General features: G+C 39.2%; 1 protein-coding gene across 1 annotated transcript in view; it reads right to left on the minus strand.

Moving 5' to 3' along the window:
- Positions 1-1,843: 1,843 nt before the first annotated feature.
- Positions 1,844-25,900, minus strand: part of hpse2 (heparanase 2) — a 55,085-nt gene continuing 31,028 nt past the window's right edge. Inside the window, exons 4-12 of the mRNA XM_083922600.1 lie at positions 25,228-25,401; positions 24,054-24,225; positions 21,269-21,316; positions 13,560-13,653; positions 12,706-12,812; positions 12,392-12,506; positions 8,788-8,933; positions 6,414-6,560; positions 1,844-3,937 (exon numbers count right to left, since the gene is read on the minus strand). Of these exons, the coding sequence (XP_083778726.1) occupies positions 3,775-3,937; positions 6,414-6,560; positions 8,788-8,933; positions 12,392-12,506; positions 12,706-12,812; positions 13,560-13,653; positions 21,269-21,316; positions 24,054-24,225; positions 25,228-25,401 (1,166 nt within the window). The 3' untranslated portion in view covers positions 1,844-3,774. The remainder of the gene's footprint in view (positions 3,938-6,413; positions 6,561-8,787; positions 8,934-12,391; positions 12,507-12,705; positions 12,813-13,559; positions 13,654-21,268; positions 21,317-24,053; positions 24,226-25,227; positions 25,402-25,900) is intronic.

Consider the following 25,900-nt stretch of genomic DNA (forward strand, 5'->3'; position numbering starts at 1 on the left):
TGGTCTGAATGTTAGGACGTTCACTAAGGCCTCATTGATCGTTATCGCTTTGGTTAGTTATTACATACAGGTCAGATACTCAATGTACTCAACACACATACTTTTGATTTTAGTAAGTTATAGTTTCAAACTAGAAATTATTTACATTATGTTTTGCCTGACTCGTATATATAAAACATGTAGCTGATCTAGGAGCATTTCAAACTAACACTAACAAGTGATTTCAAGCAATTTTCTTGACAAAGCGCAGCCCAAGTCATGTTCTTTCCAACCATTAGCGTGTCTGCTCTCTCACTCTCTGGTTTTCCAGGTTTGTATGTGCTTTAAAAATAAAGCATGTCTGCACAATAATCTAAATGTGCATATATGTATGGCCTTTGTGGTATGATGAATCATATGTTTCTCTTTACAAAGCCCCCAGATTAAATGGACCAGCAGGTGTTAACGAGTCTGGTTTGATTCTTACGTGCCAACAATGTCGGCCTGTTTGAAATGAACCACATGCGTTCCTGAACTTCATTTCTGAGACCAAACATTTCTGCTACTTACATAAAAGCAAAAAAAAGCCCATTTCCCATGAATGGAACTTAAAACAAAAATATAATTAAAAGTACATGCTATGAATCACGGCTCTTGAAGGGCCGCCAGTGTTAATGACTCTCTGTCATGAAACTTCAGTACAGTTCAAGCATTGTAAGCGTTTTAGTCAGAAGGCACACAAGATCCCTTCTCTATCTCCCTTCTATATTATTGTACCCAGCAGATTCCAGTCGCCTATGCATCAGCAGACACTGAGCCAGTTCTGGCCCAGACTCAGTCTGTCTGAGCCAAGGCTGAGGTCTGGAGGTTTAGCCCCATCCTGCCTTCATGTTTCTCATCAGCAGCTGTATCATGCAGTGACAAGACAGAACTCTTTCCACTACAAAGACTTGCTCCAGCTGCTTCCACATCTGGGGGCACAGAGTGTAACAGTTTGTGTATGTGTGTAAGAGTGTGTGTGGACCAACGATGGCGACTTTCATACTATGGTACTTTTGTTTAAGGATGCTGCTAAAATTTGGCATTTTTTTTCGGTAGGAGGGTATATATATATATATATATATATGTATATATATATATATTTCTTTTTTCTCCTGTGCAGGTATATATATCATACCCTCTCATCTCTTTGTTTATTTGTTTCTTCTCCATGAAAGAATGTTCTTGTACAGATCCCTGTTATATACTAAGAACTGCTGGTGAAATCATATAAAATCAGCTTTATTATATAGCATCTTTCATACATATAAAAATGCAGCCCAAAGTGCTTTACATTAAAATAGAATAAAATAAACCCCCTTGACATCCCAACTCCTTCAATTGTGCAACACACACACACACACACACAACATAAAATTAAGTATGGTTGTATGGCCGAGTGAGGAAACACCATCCTAAGGGGGCCACTGAGAGCCGTCCAAGCCCATGACTACAGGGGGCGCTGCCATAGAGACTACCCAGACAGATAGAAACCCATACCACGCCCATAAAGCCCTGGGTCAGGACTCCACAGGCCCGGACAACCCCCAGGACGGCACTCCCGCAAGCAGGCCAGACAGAGCTCTCGGAGTGGAGAGTCTGACTGCACTGTTGAATATTAATTCACGTGATGGGACTTGGCTGTTTAAACAGATGTATTCCTTCTTGTGTGGAACAAATCGAGTACACAAGCAGAGTTTAATGTCCTCTGACCACTTGACAAACGAAAATAGGACTGCATTCCTTGCTTTAGTGCAGTGGCATGATGCATTTGTCATTTTGACTGGAGCATAAACAGAACCAAAACAACTTCTTAGGTATTTGTAGGTGTTTATTATTAATGTAAACTTTTTTTTAAGAAAAAATAATATAGGCACACTTGACATATTAAAACAATGCTCTCCAGAAGAAATATGAACATCTCTACATTAACTATGAATACATTCAGAGGACAATTATCCCTTATATTTAATATGTTTGGGCCACTGAACCTGCTCATGCTTATCTTCCACCATGTAGAAATATGTATTGATGTCAACGCAGAGCATATGGCGACTTCTTCACTCCCTCTGTGGTTTTAGTCTAGAGAATAACGGGCCAATCTAAATATTATGAAATAAAATCAAAGTAAATGTAAAACATGGGTTATAAACCATAAACAATCTTAAGGAGATTCCTTTTCTTCTTCACCCATGCCATTTGCATCTTAACAGTCACCCCGTTTTTTCAATACATTTATTTCTTTAGAGTCGGGGCATTAGTACCACTAACATATCTGTCTTTTATAATAGAAATATAAAGAGGAAGCAAAGTATTTATAAATTAGAAGTGTACACTGTATGTAAGTAAACATATCAAGCTTAAATCCCTTATTCTCATCACTCTTTTTTATGTACAACATTATCTAATAATATATGACAGTAAATCTGTACAAAAATATGTAAAATATATCATGTATATTTAGTACAAAAAACCCTAGCAGCATAAGAGGAATATAAAACGTGGGATCACACTGACAACAGTGAGAGAGGTTAAAATACACCTGAAAAACTGGTTTTTTAGAATTTTAGAATTGAAAGCAAAAGACAGATTTTAAGTGGATGTAGGCTGCATGTGAGGACATATGTTATGGATGGGTTCACATTGTTCTTCAGCTATGCATTCAGGGTACAAAATCAGCACTGGCCAAATGCTGGTGAAATATGAAAGACGTTGGTAGATTTGCTTCACTCACCAGAGAAAAAAAACAAACAAAACAATGGTAATCTGTAGAGAGGCGGGTGGAATTTAAACATTCACTAGCCATTTGGCCTGTGGACAAGAAAGTCAATTTTGCACCCTGTATGCATCATATCACAGAGACAAATCCTGGCTATCGTGTCTGCAGTGAATTAGATTGAAACCTGCAGCAGAAAAACAATGATGCACACAACAAACAAAAATTGCCTTTAAAAGAAACAGATTTTCCCCTTCAGCCACTTGATATGGCAAAGGAAGAAAAAATTAAACCTCCAGAGTCAAAACAGACTGGACAGACATATCAGTAGCTTTATCAATAATGCACGCACGCACTGTCTCTCTCTCTCACACACACACAAGCACACGCACGCACACGCACACCAGGCATGACCTTTCGTACACCACGGCATTTTCTCTTTGTGGAAAGGATCAAGTCAAACTGAAGTTGACTTGTGCATGCTTCAGAAATGATGCCTGTTGAGTTTTCTCTCAGTGGGTCAGTAAAAGATTAGAGGAAAAAAAAAAGAAAACTCTTGGCAGGCGCAATAAGATAAACTGTAGGTTTTACAATCCAAGAGAAGAAAATATAACTTAATCAAGTCAAAGAATGTGGGCTTTTATGATATTGCATAACTTTATACAAAGCCACAAAAGCATATGAGGAGTTGCTGGTGAAAAGAGTGTTCAGTGCAGCCCTTTTACTGCGTCTTGGGCAAGTCTTTTGTTGGACCAGAGAAGACAACAAGGGAAGGGTTGGAATTACTTGCAATTTAAATATTACGGATTGGAGAGGCTGTTGTTAAACCGGCCAACTGTCACCTCCATTGGTGTACATGGGCAAGACACAAAAATCCTAACAAAGTATTCTGACATCCCTGTGTTTTCCCAGAAAGGTAAAAAAAAAAAAGTACCGGTAAGAGCCGCACAGTTTTTAAAGTTTGGCTCAAACTGGCAGAGGGTTTGTTGTTGGTAGACTTCTGAGCATCCCTCTTACAGCTCCGGGATGACAGGTCATTGTTATCTTCGGCAGGCATACGCGTTAATGTTTTTGATTACATAAAAGCCTATGGTCATGGGTGGCATGGCTATTGTCCGTCCAGCCCTCAGCGTCTTCGGCTTCAACTCCGGGAATGTCTCATTGTCCACCATGAGGAGCTTCTCCCCGTTCAGCTGAACATATCTGCCAAGAGAGGAAAGACAGAGACGGGTTTGTGAAATAAAGATGAGGCAGACAGCCAAATGCAACTTCAGCCTTTAAGTGGTTTGATTCTGCCAGTTGAACACTTGGGGGTGCTGTTGTTACACAAGTACAATTTCAACCTGACATTTTGAGTGGAACCTGCAGAGTGAAACAGTTAGCAGTCAACTGCATTGAAATAATACGCTTAAAGTACTAATAGGAATATTTGAAATACAGTTTTCATATGACAAATTATTCACACAGGTATAATACTATGCTATAAACTATAATGCTATAATACTGTGTATTCAATAAAAACAACAACATCAACATTTTATAGTGTAAAAGCAAATTAAATTGGAATATTGCAAACAGTTAAAAATGCTTAATTTCCTGTTTTTACACTCAAGGGAAGATTAACTTTCTTTGTGCAGAAAACTGAACAAGTTAAATCATACCAGTTTATTGTAGAGCCTATTAATAGCTTCATCCATTGACTCTTTTCTTTCTTTCTATCAATTCAAAGCATGACATCAATACTATTCAGGACTAGTTTTTCCAAAGAAAACATTTTATATATAAAATATTATTGAAGAGTAACTATAACACGTCACAGCTGTAAGTTAAGGTGCACTCTTTTACAAATGGATTATTGGTTGAATAGAAGGGTATTTATCACAAAAACATCGCACAACAACTGATAAGATCTTAAAACTCTGGCAGGGATAAATTATTAAACTTCCTACGCAACTATCAGCTTCAGTAGGACTTCCACAGTGGTTTTAAACATAAAAATGCCTTGTTTCTCTTTATTCATGAATATATTATTTTAGTTTATTAAAGTAATTGCAGTATGTAACATAATAAATCATGTTCTGAGGAAAAAGTATCTTCTTATACTGCATTTGTACTGCATTATCCCCTTTAACACACAACTTCAAGTGCTGCTGTTATTGGTAACCTTTTTTTATATTGTTATCCTGTAAAGTTCACACTAATATAACAGTTAAGGCCAATGGTCTGGATATTTTTACATGAACTTCAACTTCACCAAATAAAAATATGCTCAACAAGAAGTTATTAATCAAATTCAGGTGCTCAAATTTTTTTTTTCTTTTTTTTAAACAAACATGGACCTGTAGCCGGAGTTAAAAAGTCCCACTACTCAGACAAATTTATAGACATCTGGTGTTGCTAAATTCTTCATAAAAGTCTCTGTGTGCTGCCTGAGGTAAAGGAAAGCACTTAAGGCCGAAAAAAAGTCATTTTGTCAACTTTCTCTCCTATTAATTGTCTTGCAATCCGGGTCTAACACCTAAAACATCCTCCATCATTATGCGGATATTGAAGGATCATAATTGAGCCGCCATTAAGGCCCTATGTTGGTATCCAATAACACAGACAGACAGACAGACAGACAGACAGACACACACAGACACACACACACAGACACACACACACAAGGGTCCTGAGTCTTGAGTCTGTTATTCCAGGATTTGAGGCTTAACTCAGTCAGAGTAACTGGCCAGAGGTTTAAAGGAGAGGACGAGACTGAAAGCACAAACTTTTATTTCAAGGGAGGTTTTAAGGAAATATGACTTATATTACCTTGATGCATGAAGTGTATCATTGTACATAAGTGTATAAGAGAGTTTAAATAGTAATCTAATTTGAATTTTTTTTTAAAAATCCATTGGTAAAATTGGTAAAACATCTGTCTCAAACTATGAAAACACATTTAAATAAAATGGTGTAGACACATGGGAGCTCTGAAGGATCCTGGGCTCAATTTCCTTTTAAAACTAAGTTGTTAAGTATCATACATCATGACAGTCTGAATTAATAGTTATCCCCATTTTTTTTCGGGGAAAAGGTTTATTTGCTGTTGTTTTTGTATTACTCTAATGTTGTCTATCTACAATCTAAAACCGGAAGAAGTTATTACATGTAAGCATATTCTTTCACATTTTGTGGTTTGTATTCACACAACGTGCTGAATCAGCATGAATTATACAGCTTTAGTCCAACACCTGGCGATGTCTTAAAAACGTATTCAAGAAAGCGTTTGAAGGGCCAGTGTTTAACACCCTATTAAGGTTGGAAAAAATAAAATAATTGAAGACCCATAAAGTTGTTTACGAAATTCTCATTATCCCTATTTCTCATCACAACACCTTTTCATCACACCTTTGCAAAAATAATTACGTTTTGAAAAAACTGCCTCAACCTAGGTGTTCGTCATTAGAGAAAAAAAATATATGTGTTTTTTAATATTTAATACAGTTAATGACGGGACTAGACGTTTTTAGGACTATTTTGGTAACGTGGGTCTCGGCCAGCATGAATGACTGTACCGAGACACTCTCTAAGAGACTTACATTGTTTCGATAGAAAACAATTATTCAATGCCGTTGCTGATATGTGTGTATATATGTGCATATGTGTGCATGCGTACGAGAGAGAGAGAGATACTAACTTGGCTCTGAGTCCGTCAGTGCCGTAGGATTGCAGCAGGTACTGATGGACAGTATTGTTCCGTAACGTCCCCGCCAACTTGATTTTCTTTCGAGAACGATGCAGGTTGATGATGTAGATTGTTATGGACCCCCTCACATAGTTGTGACTGTTGTCGTAAAGAAAAAAATAAACATCACATACATTTTCCTTTACCTAAAGAAAAGAAAATGACAAAGGAAAAAAAGGCTCCTCTCCACATCTGTTAATAGGGAATCATTACATCGCCATGTTGAATAGAATTCTCTATAATTAAAGATGACTACAAAGAAAAGAAAGCCTTTGATATTTTATCACATTTAGTATGAGGATCAAACCACAACTCCTTGATCTAATCTGGATCAAAAGGCGTGCGGAAAAATAATAACATAAGATAAAGTATGCTCAAGAATGGAATTCCACGAAGCAGCAACTTATCATCTATATTTAGCATGAACCATAATAAACCACAATTCATTTTTAAAGCCTTTATCATCCATATAAAGGCTATCTAATGCAAAAATCTGCTTCTCTCATACAGTGTCCAATATTAAAACCTGTCGCTGTATAGCACAGGGTCAGACAGAGGGTGTGAATGCGACGGGCAACACTTCTTGAGTTACACAGACAACAGTGTTTGAGTCCCTCTCCTGAGAGCAAAGCACTGGGGGACACAACTTGATAGGGATACTGGCCAGAGGTAAATAACTAAGCGAGACAGATAAGACAAACATGATAAAATCCAATAAGGGCCAAGATATTAGGACAAAGACAACATAGCTGTAGTGAATACCACATGTCGGCCTTGGTGTTCAGAATCAGGGCCGGTAGACTCTCTCCCACTTACCACCTCCAAAATCTCATATCTTTAGGGGAATCTTGGTTTTTGTTTCGATGTTTGTCTTTGTTCGTTTGAGCACACTGTGGGCCATTTATTTCATCTACCCCGCAAAACTCCAAATATTAAATATATTCACAGAGAGAAATAAAGTAGTGTGCGGTGGATGGGAAGGCTTTCTATCTGGCTCTGTGTTAAACTCTTGCAGCCTTGTTTTTGAGAAACATGGCCCATGGCTCCAACTGGAAGATCAGATGGTTAGATGGAGAGAGAGAGAGAGATAATGATCTCTATGGACTTTCAAATGATGATCCAAAGCGGGAACATAAACATGTGTTGATGCTGTTTGATGTTGGAGCATCACTGGAAAGTGAAAAAACTGCAATGCAAACCGGTTAAAGAGGGTAAAATGGCAGTGAAAGTCTAATCTGCAAAGACTTTTCAAACCACTCACTGTCTGAGCACACAGTCTTTTCTGTCTTAACCAGTGAAGTCAAACCACTAAGACTACAAGGGTCGGTCCACTTTAGGGCTCACTGTGTAAAACCACAATGTGGAAGACATAATGGCAGCTGAAACTTTGGATTCAGGAGGGACTGCTTTCGCACTTCACTGTTTGATCCCATGAGTCTGTAGCTGATTGGTGCGTTGACTGGAGCTGAGCAGCACCGCATGCCATGAGCATCTCCTTACTTCCAAATTCACCATACAAACCAGGTGGCGAGTGAGTACTCTTGTTGAAAAGTATTTAAAATATTTGCATGCATGTCATCAGGCCTCATGTGAGTGTTAGTTATGCAACTCCTGCCCAGTTATCGACCATCTATCTATGCAGCGCTCCACTAGATTTCTGCTCCACCTGTAAACGAGCCCTGTCTGGAGTAAGGCCGTAAATCTAGCCTGGTGCTGACAGACACTGGCCTGGGTTAAATGATAACCTTGAACAGGCTATGATGGCACTCTTTATCTCCTACTGGCACAGACCGCCTTATTGTCCCTCCCCCTCCCCCCTCGAATACCCCCCTACAGCCAATCCGAGACGGAATAAAGGCCTAGCACACCTTTCAGCGGCTCTTTGACGGCAGGGAGACAGAACCCACACACCTGATAAGTGATACCCGTTAAGTTTTATAGGCTCTGAGCTGTGAATGAGCGGGTGTCTGCAGTCTGCTTATTTATGGGAAGCCGAATGGGCCGGCTGTGGATTTTGTTCGTCCCTACCAGACACTGAGTGCCTCAGGTGTTTGCAGGAGGACACAAGAGGCATAAAAAGTTAAAACCACAGCCGTCTGTTTTCCATCTAAATCTTCAAGGACATTCAAGTACTGCTACACATCACTGGAAGGCTGAGGGGATGAATGCTTTCTCATCTGTCCGCTACAAATAAAAAAATAAAAATAAGACCAAAGTCACATAATATAATAATAATAATAATAATAATAATAATAATAATACTTACTCTTGCTGTGTTTAAGTGCAGGTTACAAACTAAACCACGTGGTTAAACTGTAGCACATACTTGTAGTAGCTGGTACAGTGGGCGTAGATACGTAGCTTGTCTCGTATGACTCGTCCTGGTTGCGGCTTCCTCTGCAGTCCAGCCACCCGCACAGCTAAAACCCTTGGACCAACTAGACGCTTGAAGACCAGAGAGAACCAGTAATCCTGTAAGGGCAACAACCATCACATACACACAAACACAAAGACACACATTTGCATTACTTTTTATGATAGTATGGGTTCATTTTATCATCATAATGCTCAGGATATGATTCATGGTTGTTGTTTAATGGTTCAATGCAAAAACAGCCAGGGGTGAAGAAAAAGTTTGAAAGATCTGATCTGACTGACGGCAGGGAAACGGTTATTCCGCTGTAGTTACACGCAAGCAAAATCGAACATAAGAATTGTTACTGAGAGAGACCAGTCATCACTGCAATGTTGGATCCTGGGTTTACCATAAATGGAAATATCGCTCAAATCTCCATTTTATTTCTTCAGCCATGAAATGTCCTGTTGATTGTAGATTAAGTTTCGCAAAGTGAGAATTAAGAATGTACCAGCAAAGAAACATGTCAGGGACGGGGTGAATAAAGATGCATTCCACAAAATATGGAGCGCAAACACGCCAGTACCTTGACACTTGACATTTAGTCAGAGCCGATTGTCCTATGTAACATGTCACATTGAATCTAGTAACTGCTGACCTGTTAAGAGTTGACAGGTCTTAAATATGACAGTTTTACAAAATATTATGCTCCATCATGAATTGCTGTTTTCTGTGATCATTGTTGAGTGGTCCACCATACCGTGTCTCACTCCATACACTACACAGACTCAACACCTCTCCAAGAGACCCAGAACAACATGTGTTCCTCAGGAAGTTCCCATGCAATCCTGCATATGGCAACATTTAAGGGCTTCTTTTTTTCCATGCAGGCTTTAACTTAATTTGCTGCCAAGGCATCGAAGAAGCAGAGCACAGTATGGAACTGTATAGTGTTGGCCACAAGCAGAGAGATGGATGAGTGTATGGGCCAGAACTATGATCTATGATTATTGTACATAAAACAAAGAACAGTTATGAGTCCTTGATTTTTATTTGTGCAAGATGGCCGCAGTGATGCTATACTCCTGTTTGACATCTCTAAAGTATCAATACATTGATATATTTTAAACTATGGCTTTGGTAAATACCCCAACCAGAACAGGAATTGGTGGGACAACGTATTTTATTGGGTAGAAGAAATCAGCTGAGGTCCTAAATCTTCAGAGGTCTGACTGTCTGCCTGTATTCCTGTCTAATTGCCCCCACTCTCTCTTGTCTGTCTCAGCCCCAACTCTCCAGACAGACAGACAGACACCGATTGGACAACCATCACTTTTTGATCCAATCAAAATAGAGCAAAGACCAACAGAGAAAGGCAGGCAGGCAGAAATAAACATCCCAAGGAGGACTCAAGAAAAGTAAAACCATACAGCAGAGACCAATCAAACCTCAGCTGCAGTTATGGGAATAATGACAGGGAGAATAACAATTAACCTTTAGTGTTTAGCTAAATAGGGCAAATGAGAGTCAGACTGCCTGGTAGAGACGCTATTAATCCATAAGAATCCAGAGATCAAAGTATGAGGTCATACTATTACACAACATCTAGAGGGAAGTTCGACATTTCAGTGTTTTTAATTTAAGCAGATGAAGAGAGTTAACCTACGGCTCTAGTTAAGTTTCCCATAAAAATCATAAAATGATATCAGTCATTAAAATTAAGACAAAAACATATCCAGGAAGCAGTAAAAATAGGTGCAATTATACCCACAATATGCAGAGTCATGAAAGTTTGCAAGTCGGAGCCTTCAACATGGGGAGAAGGGGCTGTTGAGACAGGCTATTATAAGTGCAGCCTACTGCCTCTCTGCTTTGTATCTGAGATGTATGAGAGGGCTAGACAACTGTTTTTATTCCCCTGAAATAGCATAATAGAGCGTTTTAGGGGCAGTCTTTTCAGACAGAAGCAATATGTATTATTTAGCCTACTGCCAGACACTAAATACTGACATTCCTGTTTCTCTAAGAATGAATCTCACTGCACTTTAGTTGAGAAGACAACAGACTCGCATGGAATGTAAACAGAGCAGAGAAAAAGAGAGGATGATTGGGACAGAAGAGCAAGTAAGAAGAAAAGGAAAGAATGACAGCGGAAAAGTGGTTGAGTCATTTAGTGGGTGGAGGGTTTTAACTGGATTCTACCAATGGGCGAGTCATCTTATAGGAGAAGAGGTCAGGTCATAAATTACCCATGCAGAGGACAGGTTGGCCCTGCAGTGAATTCTCTCAGCAGGTAGCTCGGCGCAGCCTTTAGATATCCAGCCATGTTAAAAGCATTGTGGTCCTAGCGGGAGACCATCATTCCCAGAAAAATGATGGAGACGAAGAGAGAAGAAAATGTTGCCATCTTGTATCATATCATATAGTGAGGCAGAAGAAAGTGCATGCCGGCTACAGAGAACTAATGGGGGATTAAGTGCAAAATGATGTCAGATTTTGTTGAAGTAATTCATTCATGAGCTCAATAACATTAGCTATTTAGTATTTTGTGATTGCCAAATACTCGTCCTGGAAGCTATTTTTGACCAAAGCAAGAATAAAAGAATATTGAATAACAAATGTTTGATTGCATCATGTTTCTCTTCTTTTATAGAGACAATGATTTACTGTTTATGGCTTTAATTTAAGGAGGCCTTGCACCCCTGCTCTGCCTCAGCTTAATATAAACCCTTTTTATTAACTAAATAAATCTTTTTTTATGAAATAGGCTCTTGGTAGAATTTTGTCATGCCTTCAAACTTAATTTTTTTTTTTTAATGTTTGTTTTCCCACAAAATGAGATCAGTTCAAGATGAAAATATTTAAAAGTTTCCTTTTTTTTTAAAAAAAAAGAAAAGAAATAATTGACCAACAAACATCTCACATTCAAAGTTGAGTACAATAGAGAGCAGCAGGATCTCAATAGTACACAATTGTGTTGTTAAAATGATTTTCCCTTAATAGAGTGACCATGCATTAAACTAAACAACAGTGTATACCAGATGATTACAGTGTGGAATAAGCTTGTCATACTTCTGTCCCTGCATGATTCAGACGAAACCATAGAGGAACTTGGGATTGGGCTGTTCCATTTCACACAGTGTTGCAGGCTATTTTACTAACATGCCTGTGTAGCAGCATCTCAGGTTGCAGATCTCTCAGCGGCCGACTGTCCCGCACAGAGAAGCACACAGTTGTGATGGGGGATGAGGGGAGCAGTGACACTGTCCTGAGCTACTGACAAAAGGCTAAGGTTACATGGCATTTCGCCCCCGCGTCTAAGCACTCATCACCACTAAACGCCTTTCATCTCACCTAATAGCTCCCACGGGAAAGAGCGAGAGGTGCCATCAAGGCACTGGGTCTGGTACAGAAAAAGGTCCAAAGCATAACAGGACTGCTCAGGTCAGATCCTTGATATTACTATTATTATGATGATGATGATGATGATGATGATGATGAAGGGTGAATTGGAGGCCCTGACAATGAGAACCAATAGCCAAAATAATCCTTGTGAAATGTTATTGAGACTCACAGGTAAAGGGTTAAAGTTCTGGTCCACAAGGTGTGTATATCCGTAGTCAAAGAATGAGTGACGCAAGACAACATCAATCCCCTGCACAGCAGCCATACCCAGCGTGTTCACCCACCTGGAATACAAATATACACACAGAAAAGAAATATTAGGAATGCAAGTAGTAGTAGAGGCTTTGGATTGTGATACATATTACCAATAACACATAATGCATTGGGAACAAATACTTTTTTCTTATCTTGTGCAAGTAGTTCAGCTCATTAGCATCAAAAGGTATCATTATCTACAGAACACACTGCAGCTACAGTACTTACAGAAATCCAGCCGCATATGTGTCAGAGAGATTGCTGATGCCTCCTGCCCATGCCGGCCCCAGTCCACTCAGCCACACCTTCTTGCCAGGAGTATGTGTGTTCACAATCTGTATTGAGAGTGTTCAAAACGCAGGTTTATCAACCAAATCAATGCTGCAATCAACTGTGTGTAAGCTCCAATTGATTTGGGGTCCTTTGAATCAATGCATCATTTTCATTCAAATGTATTTTTAGGACTATTACAATAGGTTCATATATTTATTTATGTGAGCAAACCAAGTAAATTGTCACATTGTTGTACTGAATACTTTGCTTTGCTCTGACTTTGGGACAGAAGAATCCCACTTTTATTACATTTCATTGAACGATTTCGGTTTTGTTCTTGGGAATTATTGCTTCTTTTTCGCTGACGCACTTTGGCACTGTTAACCTCTTAAAACTCAGTAAGTTTGCCGCAGCAGCTAGTGGTGATAATATTATGGTGGACACAACCACTTTACCCTGAGGGCTCACTCTTGTGGTTAGCACATGTGGCTCTATCATCACAAAACTCGCGGAGGGCTGATGCATGACTTGGCAAACTCAAATAAAATGCAAATATAACTAATGACTCAAATGAGTTGTTTCTTCTTGTCTTCCCTTGACGGGGTCTAAATGACCTCTGAAATACACAACGGACATTAATCAAATTTTGTACCTACAGTACAGCTTCAGAACTGAATAATGTAATGCATCGAGCAGCCGCTTCATATAGCTGACATGCATATATACATTTCAATTTACATACAGTATAATAAACTGAGATTATTGACAGTAGAAGTTAAATACCAGGACTTTAATGGAAACTTAAGTACCTTGGTGACTTTAGTGATCTGCTCTGTCAGTGTGTCCAACAGACGAGTTTTGAGGAAGTTCTCCACTTTGTTCACTCTGCCATCCATGTAATAACTGTAGTGGAAATGCAAATGCTGTGAGAGAAACACTCTGTACACTCATAACAATTTCAGAAACATTAAAAAAGGCAATCTATTCACCAAACTTGACCCCGGTATCTCCCTATTATTAAGACACTCTCCATATTACATGTTAATCAAAATGTTGTTGAGTTTATTAAGGTCGGTGGTGTCATCTACTTTCATCACTTTGGTAAACAATATCCTATTAAATACTATAATCCACACTATCACACTATCAGGCTGGTCACTGGCATGTTAATTGTAAAACAACAACAACTTCGTAACTTCCCGAATGTAACACTAGCATGGATTCCTGATCAACATTGCTGTGGTTATTTAAGGATTTTCATTGGTCTCATACTGTACTGTAGATGTAGAACACAATACATATTTTCACCACAACAGCTATGATGAACAGGGACTGACATATTCAATTCTCCTTTACAGACTGATGATCCAATTCTATGTGGGAATTGGAAGCACCGAGATTTCAGACTGAACAATGCAGACATCCAGATAAAGACACAAGAGAGATGATAATGAGAGATGATGCTCAGAAAGCACCATGAGAGAAGAATTTAGTAGGAAACTTCACCCTGTGGGCAGACAGAAAGCCTCTCCAAGATGCCCTGCAAGTGGCCAAGATAGCAACAACCACACACACACGGTTAAAGTTTCTCAATACGTACCCCCGGGGTACTTTAGAGTGTTGCAGGGGGTATTTGAGATTTTCTAAAATGTTAACTTAACTAAAAAATATCTGTCATGCATGAATCCTAAAATATTCACTGTAATACAGTTACAGTAATACTGTTTTAAGCTCAATAGAATGTAAGTTCAATAAACCACAGTAGCTCAGTGCAGACCGGAGGGTTCAAGTCCCAGTACAGACCAAGTACGTAGTGGTAACTGGTAGCTGGAGAGGTGCCAGTGCACCTCCTGGGCACTGCCGAGGTGCCCTTGAGCAAGGCACTGAGCCCCCAACTGCTCAGGAGCGCCTGTCCATAGGCAGCCCCCCGCTCTGACATCTCTCCACTGCATGTGCATGTAACAGAGGGAAACATTTAATTTCCCCAAGAGGGATTAATAAAGTACCCTGCGATAGACTGGGGTCATGTCCAGGGTGTACCCTGACTTACGCCCGATGCCAGCTGGGATCGGCTCCACCCCCCCACGACCCCGATAGGGACAAGCGGTTGAAGATGGATGTCTGGGATTAATAAAGTACACAATTTATTTACATTCAATATTCCTATTTTAAGTGCAATTCTTACTAATTCTACTACGTTTGTTGAGTGGGAAGCCCGTTTCAACACTGAATAAAAGACAAAAATCAAGAAAATGGATTTGTGGTTGAAACAGCAGCAGCACAGCTGAATACACTGAGAGTGACAAAGATTCTCAGTAAAACACAAACCCATGTTTCATACTAAATTGTAAGTGTAACTTATCAGAAAGACGCAGTTCAATGGCGACTACGATGATATAAAATAAAAAGGTCTCAAAGAAAGTACTCTATTGGAATCACTTTTGCTTAAGTTACTGGTATTTGTGCTGGTATCATTTAAATGACACCCAGCCTTACTAGGAACAACACTTATAAAATTGTTAGCAGTTAAAGATATATCCCCTGGTCTAGTTATGGTGGCAGACAGTGTCCCAGATCCCCAAACTTCCTGTGTCCAAAACCGACAGTATTTTAAAGTGTTTTAATGCTGTGTTCACAATATGAGTGATAAAGCAACAGGCCGCAGTTCATTTTCAATGGAAGCCGGTGACATAAAGCCATAAACTGTTGAGCTGTCCTCAACTTTCAACTGTGACTCTACGACAAACTCTTGTCTGTTTTGAGCTTTTATAACTCATAGTGTGAACACAAAGTAAGTTTTATGTTCAGGTAAATCCAGATCTTACATTATTAATTAAACATTTTCCACCCTCTCATTCAAAAATATTGAAACAGTCTTTTTTTTCTTCTCTCAGGATCTTTATTAGTTTAGAATATCGGGTCAAGTATTTTTTAAAGTAAAAAAGGATAAAAGTCTCTGATTCCAGCTTCTTAAATGTAAATATTTTCTGGTTAATTCTCCTTCTCCTCTATAACGGTAAACTGAATATCTTTATGTTGTCGAAAAAACAAGATATTTGATCGACATTTTTCACAATTTTCTGACATTTTATAGACTAAGCAACTAATCGATTCATCGAGATAAGGATCGACAGACAGCCTTAAAATATTTAACATTTAGTTTTTAGAAGACAGAAGCAAGATTCCAATACTAAATTCATTGGTATAAATACTAAATACTGCTAGAATCTAATGGAAATCCACCTATGAGTATCCAGGCCTGGGAGAGGCTGTTGATGTGGTGGAGGACTGGTAATTATCTGGGTGTCCACAATGACACCTGACTAAACTGGAAGACGAACACTCAGGCTGTATAGAAGAAGGGATGAGCGGACTATTTCCTCACCTCACCTCATTTTTAGAACCCAGTGATGTATATAAGGGCAACAGCACTGGTCTGGAATAGACTTCAGCCTTTCTAAATCATCTGCTGCACATAGGAAAAAAAAGTCTAGAGAGTGGACTGACTCATGTAGATGTATCAATCATCTGCTTCTAAACTCAGCCAAGACCAGGGAGAAAGTGATCGACTGCAGAAGGAACGGGACAAATTCACGACCTCTGTGTAACCTGGGAGAGGCTGTTGACGGGGCTGAGGACTGTTAAGTATCTAGGTGTCCACAGCGACAGCAGACTAAACTGGAAGACCAACACTGTACACTGCTGTATAGAAGAAGGGACGAGCAGACTATATTTCCTAAGGAAGCGAAAATCTTTGTTAGCCAGATGTTATGTAAAACTGTTATGTACAGTAAATCAGTCTGTTGTGGCCAGTGCACAAAGTATTAAGAAGGCTAGCTTTGTAACTGGCTGCAAACTGGACACTTTTGGTGTTATGGTGAAGAGGAGGACACTAAACAAGGCTATCCATTATGGATAACCCTGATCGGCCTCTCAACCACCCACTGGAGAGACGGAGGCCCTCTTTTTCTAACAGAAAACCATCACGAGGACTGCTATGGGCAAACGTTCCTGCCCAAAGCAATAACTCTCTATTATACCTCACCTCCGTCCAACAGATACTATCAGAACTTTCATCATTTCTTCATAACCACTCCATTCTGTTTTGCACATATTTAAACTTCCACCACTCTATATCATTCCTTATCTAATGAATATAGCATGCCATCTGTTTATTTTTTAGATTTTAGTTAGTTTAGTATATTTATGGTGTATTATAATATATTGTATTATATCTAGCTATCTAGCTATCTTGCATGAAGCCATCCAAATATTTTGAAATGAGAAAATCCATTTTTATACTGGTGTTATTTTAATAGCACCATGACAAAAAATAACAGAAACAGATGCAACACCTGTTAATTAGAGATTTAGAAAATCTGTGACTCGTTGCAGAGCAGATTTTTCTTCTGATTCATCTAAAACGACAAATGTTATTAATCAAATATCAGATCCTGCTTAAAGCTGCATATGTTTTGTTCCAATGTAGCTTTTTTTTCTGTCCAAAACCAGAGAACACTCCAAGAACACTATGATAAGCAATTTACTATTGAGACAATCAAGTTACTCAGAGAATGGTAGTTAACAACACATTTCTTAACCAAAAGTTCAACGTATTAAATGGGGTATAATGGCAAGGAATAATTGTATTACAGAACTGTTTATAGTAAAAATAAGACCAGTAAGATCATATTTTCATAACTGCAGCATGAAAAGATTCCAAAACGAGGTTCTAACCTTTTTTGAACCAGATTGAAAAGTCAGATGTGTCGACAAAACTGCTGAGAACAGAGCTGAATTTTATTCATTGCAGTGTTGCAATCTGAGCTTAACTCACGTATTTGAAAACTCTCAAGCTCCTGGCCTCCAACTGTAAACAGCGCAGGGATTAAGTCATAGCTTTACACAAATTATTTGGTTATCCTGTCATCTTTCCAGAGAGCTCACAATAATTCTTCAGTCCAGATCCCGAGGAAAGAAATTCCAGTTCATATATGGAGACAGAATAAAAAGCAGAACAAGTTATTATAGCTGTATCTTGCACTGCAAATCAGAACTACTGGGAATTTTGGCTACATTCTATAATAAGCATAGAGTAGCATGGCCAGATTTGCTTTCTTTACTTAAGTTTGGTGGTTCATTAGAGCAGAGGCCCCATAAATAAATGAATGTAAAGAAAACAGTTTTAGTATCTTGACCAGGATTGAGGGGGATTATAGCTTGGTATTCATAAAACTTTCCCAAGCTTGTAAAACAGAACCCAAGAACTTTTCCTTTGTTCATCCAAATCCTGCCAGACTGACCAGAATCCAATTCAATAAAATGCAAAACTGAGTCCAAATGTTTTCAAACAAAGATCTGCTTGGTCAGCTTGTTCCACGCAGATGTCACTGTGCTGCATCAAAGGCAGCTCACTAACAAAACTATCTAGCACTACACAAAAATATAGAACAGAAGTATACACTACAGAAGAAATAGATGTGATCAGATATCCGATAGGGATGGATGGAAGCAGTGATGCAAGAGTATCGATGATTGTAACAGACATTTGAAATAAAATGTTCTTTAAACCAAGTACCTTGTGTGTTAGATATTTCTTAGTTATATCATGCTGCATATTTTAGTGACACAACGTGTTTTTTTCATGGTGGTTAATGTTAAAAGTTCCATATTGTAAGTCCTTTTTTATGAAGTGCTATATAAATGAAATGTGAAACGGAGTATACTCTGTAATAGTAACATGAAATATCAAGGAATGGCCATCTGGAGTATCGGTAGATTTGGGTTTGCGGGTTCCTTGATGTGGACCAGCAGGTAATTACCAAATCAATTATTACATCAGCTAAATGTAACATAGAAACATGAATACAACAGCTGAAGGATATGTAGCTTCACTCTGGAATGCTGTAAGTAAATTTACAGTACCGCTGGGATTTTCAGACTAGAAAGAGATCACAAATCTTTAACTTTTTTTTCTTCTCTCCTCAGCTGTACAGTAAAATAACCAGCACACGCTGGTTTCTGGCATGAAGTACCATTCTAACTATTAAATAAATATATGTAGGTGAAATGTGTCATCTTGGCCAGTTTAAAATGTGAAAATGAACATGTGTGTTTCTGAACAATGTAAAAAAAAAAATTAAAAAAACCCCAGTGATGAGTACAAGTGCTCATTTTCAAAAGCAAGGGTCATTAAAGTGTACTTTCATCATTCCATTATTAAAAGGAGTTTAGCCGGGGGCTTTTGCTTGCTTGTTCCACACATATGTTGCACATGTTCACACCACTAATAACTCACCTCTGGAACAATTAGGTCTCACATTAATAGTGTTGCTCAGGACGATCTCAACAGAAAATCATACATTTATTCTACTTCTCCTTCACTTTTCATGCTCATATTTCAACAGCTAGAACTAGCAGCCATCTGGTCACACACACAACAGAAGTGAATAGAGTTTTGTTTGTGTTGCTCACAGCCGTAAAACAAGACTATGTGACTCTACAGTAAAGCTAACACAGTGATGTTTTGCACTTAGTTTAGCATGTTAGCAAGCCAACATTTATTGATTAGCACTTGATATATGGGAGAGCCCTGCAAAGACATTGGCATGAAAAGCTAAAGACAGCAACAATAAACATAGGAAAACATAGAAAAAATACACATGAAATAAAGAAACACGTTGAAATATTTAAATACCTGCACACAGTGACAAGTATCAACTGATTCATTTGCCATTGCAAGAGGTTTAAAATCAGGCAGAGAGACCAGTTCACTTAGTTTCACGTGAGGGGAACAGAGCACATAAAAACTTCCCCAGTTCAGTCTGTGCACTTGGAACAGACAACAAGACCATATCTTGGGATCTTAGACCTTATCTAAAGTCTGATTTCTGTGCAAGGTGAAAAGGTGCAAAGTAAACCAGAATGGCTTTATACTGTAGATAAACAAGTACCAATGACTGAGCCTACAAAAGGTCAGAGATGGCCAATCAGCCCTGGAGTAAAGCCTACAATTTTACAGCAAAAAGCTGCTGAGACATTTAATTCAAAACCACAAATGTCAACCTCATGGTGCTGCTAGAAGTCAGGGGATCACCAAAGATTCATCCTCTGGGGCCAATAGATGTCTGTTAAAAGTTTCATGGAAATATATCTAATAGTTAGGGACTAATAATGTGGACTGACCAACACTGCTCTCCTGCACTTAAAAAAATTGATTTTAAAAAGTTGAGGCAGAAATCACATATACCTCAAAGCCTGAGCAAATACATCATTCTGCATGGATACATATCAATAGAGGAAAGTAAAAACATGTTTTCTCATCATTCTGATGGATTGACCGCCTAGCTTATACAACAAATTTCTGGTTTAGGGTTAAAGTGCTTTGAAAAGAAAAGAAAATCGTGCACCCAGACAACCAGGCAAGCATCTTTGGAAAAAAAGAGGACATAAAACTAAACCTAATATTGCAGAAAGATGGAAAGAAAGGCCAAGAAAAAAACAACAGTAACTCAGACAAGATGCTGAAAATGTCAAACTACAATGTTGTGGAAAAAACGTCATAACATAATGCAAACCACATATCTATGTTTCGTGATCTGGAGGTACACAAATATGTCACTACATAATCAACATGTTTCATTACCACAAGCTCCAACAGAACACGTTTGACCGTAAGCCACAGACAGACCCGATCCATATGATACCCTTAACTAGTTTATAATGAATGCAGCGTTCCCAACCTACTACGCTTGATTCAAAACAACCCGAGCCAGCTGCAGTGGAGTAAAACCTGTGTCGTAGACGTGTTAATGAGTGGTCTCCACTTTTATACATTTGGCTTCTTTTGTAGAGGTCAGAGTTGCTGTCACGCAGACTGGTTAGACTGGAATCTGGATCTCTAGTGTAAAACGGGCTAATTGACACAGGGAATGAGTTGGACCATATGGTTTGATTTTAACAATGTGGGTGGTGTTTTTTTAAGCCTTACTGACAGCCCTGCCTCCTTCCGTTTCTTCTAATTTCTCCTAATTAGACTTGACCTTCACCTTAATGACCATTCACTCAGTCACACAGGGTTTGGCTGAGCTTACAGTGGGTGTGTCTTTTTATACAAGTCTATGTAAAGAGTTTCTGATAAAACCCAGGGGAAAAGATCAAACCACTGATATATCTCCATGCATTCCTACGGGATGTGCAATAGACAAATGACAGGTGTCATTAATTTAACACCAACTCTCTCTCTCTCGCAGGCTCCTTTTCCTGTTGCTCCATTTAAAGGATAAAACAGTTCCCCACATTATGCAATAGTCGCTCCAGGTAACAGTGTTAATAATGGTCATTACTGGCTACTGCACACATGCAAATTGCGGATAATGGTACAAAAACGCAACACGGCCTGTAGTCCAATTTATGGTTAGTTAAGTGAGTAGTCTACTGTTTTAGAATAATTCTGAGTGATTCTGTGGGGTTTGTACCGACAAAATAATAAAATAGGAAAAAAGGGTAAAATACCTACTGTTGCCACGTAACTGCATCTACAACAGAGCCAGCGTTCTTCATGAACCTAAAATCAGAAAAACAGAGGCACCATTTCTTCAAACAAACAACAAAGACAAATGTATTTTTACAGTTATGTTATGATAAGATTTTGCCAACAACTAACTGTCAATACCTATTGCAAGAGCCTTTGAGGTAGGCAGACAGGGTTCAATACAGGTTGCCAACATATCCTTGTTTTACCTTAAATTATTTGGAAAGTGTAAGCAAAGGTGAACTCACTTTTAACTGTCCGTTGCACTTCATAAAATGGAAAAACACCATGTATGCAAGTATGTTAGATCCACGTTGAACCAGGATTTGTAAAAGAGCAAAATAACTCAATGTTGAGGAGGTTGTTATGTGAACTATATCTATTTGTAGTGTTTATTATATTAACTGACTAATTCACTTCATACTAATAGGCAGTCAATACACCTGCACAAATAAGACAACAGGAAAGCGTCCTTTCTTAAAGCACCTGTAAAAGGTGAAATGCACCCCTAACTGTGCTGCCAAGCAAAAAGTATCTTGGTGCTCCTGTGTCTTTTGCAAATATTTAAGTGAGGTATTTAGCACATGTAAGGTAAATGAGCCATGGTTCACTGTTCTATCAGCTGCTGCAGTCCATTCTTTGTAAATTTGCCCCTCTGTGTTTTAGATAAGATGGTAAAACTGCTAAGTACGAAAATGAAAGGAGAAATCAGTTAAATGGTTTTACTGGTTTTGCGGGAGACAGTAAACAGCACTAGAAGTGTTTTCTGGAGCTGTTTCTGCAGCCTGTATACTTTGCTTTTAGTAAGTTAAACACAAACTCCTGTGCACAAACACAACTCATACACAGTCCCTCCTGCTGTCTGCCTTGCTCCTCCTGAGCTTTTGCATCTGTGTGTGTGTGTCTGTGTGTGCGTTTCCTAGTCTACCTGATCCAAATCTCTCCATATTTGGGGGTAACAGCTTGTCAGACATGCCTAAATTTGCGTCTCTAAACTTTCACCACTCTGGCTTGTTTAGTCTGTCCAGCTCTGAAATTTGGACTGTTGAGCAGCTCAGTGTCTGATTAATCTTATTTCCTGAGAGCTGTAGAGTAGTTGGGCTGTCAAACACTAGAGACACCGCCTCGTAACAGTGTCAAACACACAAGAATCACCCCGTCGTTAAATGTGTCACCCGTGACCTGCAGGTACTCCAGCTCTCTCCTCCTCATCCTCCCACTTCTCCTCCTATTCTCACCACTCATCTTCCACATCCTCCCTTTCCTGGGTCCACTGCTCATCAATCAGCCTGAATCGTACAGTCCACTTACTTACACGGTGCACACAAACACAGTCCTTTTATTTTGGAGTAAATTTGAACTGTCGGTACGCAGTAAATATAAAAGCAGCTCCTAATGGTTTTACTGATGTAAGGTGCTTAAGTAGTCACCCATATCAAATTATTCTTTTCCTCTGTCTTCCAACTATCTGTCAAAATGTGTGTGGCTACAGAGAGGGGCTGGAGAAAGATTTAGGCTGAGAGGGACATTAAACTGTTTCTGTGGATGTATCTGCGAGCACACTTGCATATGCGCATGCAACTTTAGCACACATTAGTTTAACTTTATTGACTCTATTTTGGGTCAGAGGAATGCTCCCTGTTTATTTAACAAGCCAGTTAAAGCCAGAGCATACTTCCACAACTGTCACATCTAATTGCCTTGTTACTCGTGTGAAAAACAATCTCTCAAATCTCTGGTGACAGACAAGTAAATTGATTACATTGATTACTGCTTCCTTTCAGCCACCCAGAACAGAAAGTTTGATGTCAATGGCTACCAACCTGTCTACTGAAAAAAAATGTACTGTATTTATTCCCCAATGGCTAAGAGCAAAAACTATGAGACCTGGCTGTGGACACAATATTAATAACGTGTCATATATGTGAAACTTTCCTTTAGATTTATTACACACTGAATGAGGTCATTAAACTTTTAATTTGTTTGGTAACATTGACATGACATTTTTTTTTAAACGAAAACATCTACCTATTTCATTTAATCATTTTCTGTTGCCAATGTTTGTGTATTGTCTGTGTTTGTTGGCAGGAGACTTAGCTCTCAAATGCCTTGAAAGCATGAACAAGAAACAACCTCCTTGCAACTACCTAAGCATGTGGAAATAATCTAACGTGGTCAAAGCAAAGTTAATGTCCATTGTGGCAGTATCAGTACAGCAAGCAGCTTTAATGTCTCTTCAAGTTGGTTTTCACATTGACCTGAAATCAATCAGAAGCTGCCCAGGAGATAAGAAGTTAATTTGAAAACGTATGTTCACCTTTGGAAAAAGGTAAATGGTAAATTATAACTGATGTCAGGGAAACAACATGGTCTTTTTTTGCAATAAAGGTATGATTACAATGTATAACATTACAATCTTAGGAGAGGACAGGCTGCAGTTGAGAGAGGGCAGTTAGATAAGAGGCTGGTGGATCTTCTGGGTAAAAGCAGCAGGTGGGATGTTGCGCCGTCACGTTATCTATCAGATGACACTTTATTTAGGTTGACATGGTATAACTGGAGCTGAGACGCTGAAACCTGCAGAGTGGAAATCCATAAACACTGAACACTACTACAATGTGTGTGTATGTGTGTGTTAAACAGTAAAGCTCAGGAAAAGTCACAAACCGCTGCAGCATACTTTCCACTACCTTTTACCTCTTTTTTTCCAGCAAGATAGCCACACAAGGAAAGGAATCCTGCTCAATCAATGTTTTATTTGCTGACTCACCCATCCAGCAGCAGGATGGCGTTCTTCCGTGGTCGTCCTGCATTGGGGCCGTAGAGGTGAGCTCGGTGGTAGTAGCGCACAGACTGCAGCAGGGTCCGCAGCTTTGTGTAGTCCTGAGCCAACTGGGTGCTGTTGACCGCACGACCTACCATGCTGCGGTAGGCGTTAGGTTCTGGGAAGAGGAGACGAAGTACACTGAGCCAGGGAGATAGAGTTTATACAAGCAACAGTGGGGAGGTGGAGGAGAATATTATTGTTGTTGTAGTCTGATCTTGCTCTCCCAGAGAGAATCCAACAGTCAGTAGAAAAAGGGATAATTGGGCAATTCGCAGTAATACAGACAGATGGACTCAGTGTCAGGCGAATGGTCCAAGCACACAGGGTGGCCTCGCAGAATCAGGAAAACAAAGGGAGTGAGGGAGATAGTTTCCCCAAACGGAAGAAAACTAAGCTTTTGCAAGTCCACTGCTCTTTAACCACTCTCTTCAGCATTGTGATGATATGTGCCAGGTTGCGTTTGAGATGTAAAATAAAACTTTCAATGTGTGTGTGTGTGTGTGTGTGTGTGTGTGTGTGTGTGTGTGTGTGTGTGTGTGTGTGTAGCTGTGTCTGTGATGTATTGCCGAAAACTGTAATGGGAATATTACACGTTTCAAAGGATCATGCACTTTCTCTGCACTTTCTGGGGTAATTTACTTGAACTGATTACTTTTGCTATGGCTCGAGTCTTCACATGGTCCAATAAGTGGATTTTCCATGGTACTTTTAGGCTTAGGCTAAAATAAAAGTATCTATTGTAAGCTTTATTGCAGATGAAATGGAATGAAAATGTGAAGTGGTGTGCACTGCAGCTCCACAGGAACACAGATGGTTAGGATGACATGAAGACTCGAAGTTCCTTTCATCCCTGAATGAACCCTCACCTTAAGTGCCCTTAAAGTGCTAGACTTTCACTGACAGCTCACCAACTAAATAGTGTCTATATCAAAGCCGTTGTAAACGTAACTTTTTTTCTCTTAACATAGTTTCAGTAGAGAAAAAAAAATTAAGTTCTGGACTTCATTTGACCAATCTTTCATTAAAAGTCTTTCATTTAAAATATGTTAATTATGTATTTTTACTAGACTGGTCCATGTTATATAGCAGGCAGCATTTGATGTGTCGCTGTACTGACCGTTGCCCAGCTCCCAAGAGATGTTGTACTTCTTGCCGGCACCGTACTTGAGTAGGCTCAGGGTGGAGGAGGTGTTCCACGAGTTATCCGGGTTTCTGTGCAGTGCGTTGAGCCCCAGGATCAGGTGCAGACCAGCACAGTCGGCAAAGTTGTACAGTTTGTCTAAAGACCTGGCTGGGAGAAACCCACAAAGCAGTTGTAACTTTGATTCTTTTTTTATGCACCTGGAATTCAATGAACATATGAACATGATGGAGAGACGGTGTGGAACTCGTTGATCGACTGATTTGCATGTCCATGTACTGTAGGAATCCCCTTCAGTTGTTCTACAAACATATCTAGAACTCAATGTATGGCTCTCTCTGTACCATTACCAACTGTATTTGCAGCTATGTCTTTTTTTTTTCTTTCGTGTAAGTGTGTGTAACTGAAGAGAATATAAACAGATATGGTAAACTGTGGCTTTCAGTTTTGGATACAAACTAAATGTCATGTTTGTTGTGATTATTGTGATGTGACAATATCTTAAAAGAAATAAAAGTGGCTATTGTCACACACACAATTTGGTCGTCACGCAACATGTAATAAACAATATGGGGTATATTCTGTTGTAAAGCTCTCTACATATTCATAATGCTCAGATAGAAAGTAAAAAAGTTTAAGATCACCAAAG

The sequence above is a fragment of the Echiichthys vipera genome, assembly GCF_963691815.1.
Source record: "Echiichthys vipera genome assembly, chromosome: 11".
Lineage (NCBI taxonomy): Eukaryota > Metazoa > Chordata > Actinopteri > Perciformes > Trachinidae > Echiichthys > Echiichthys vipera.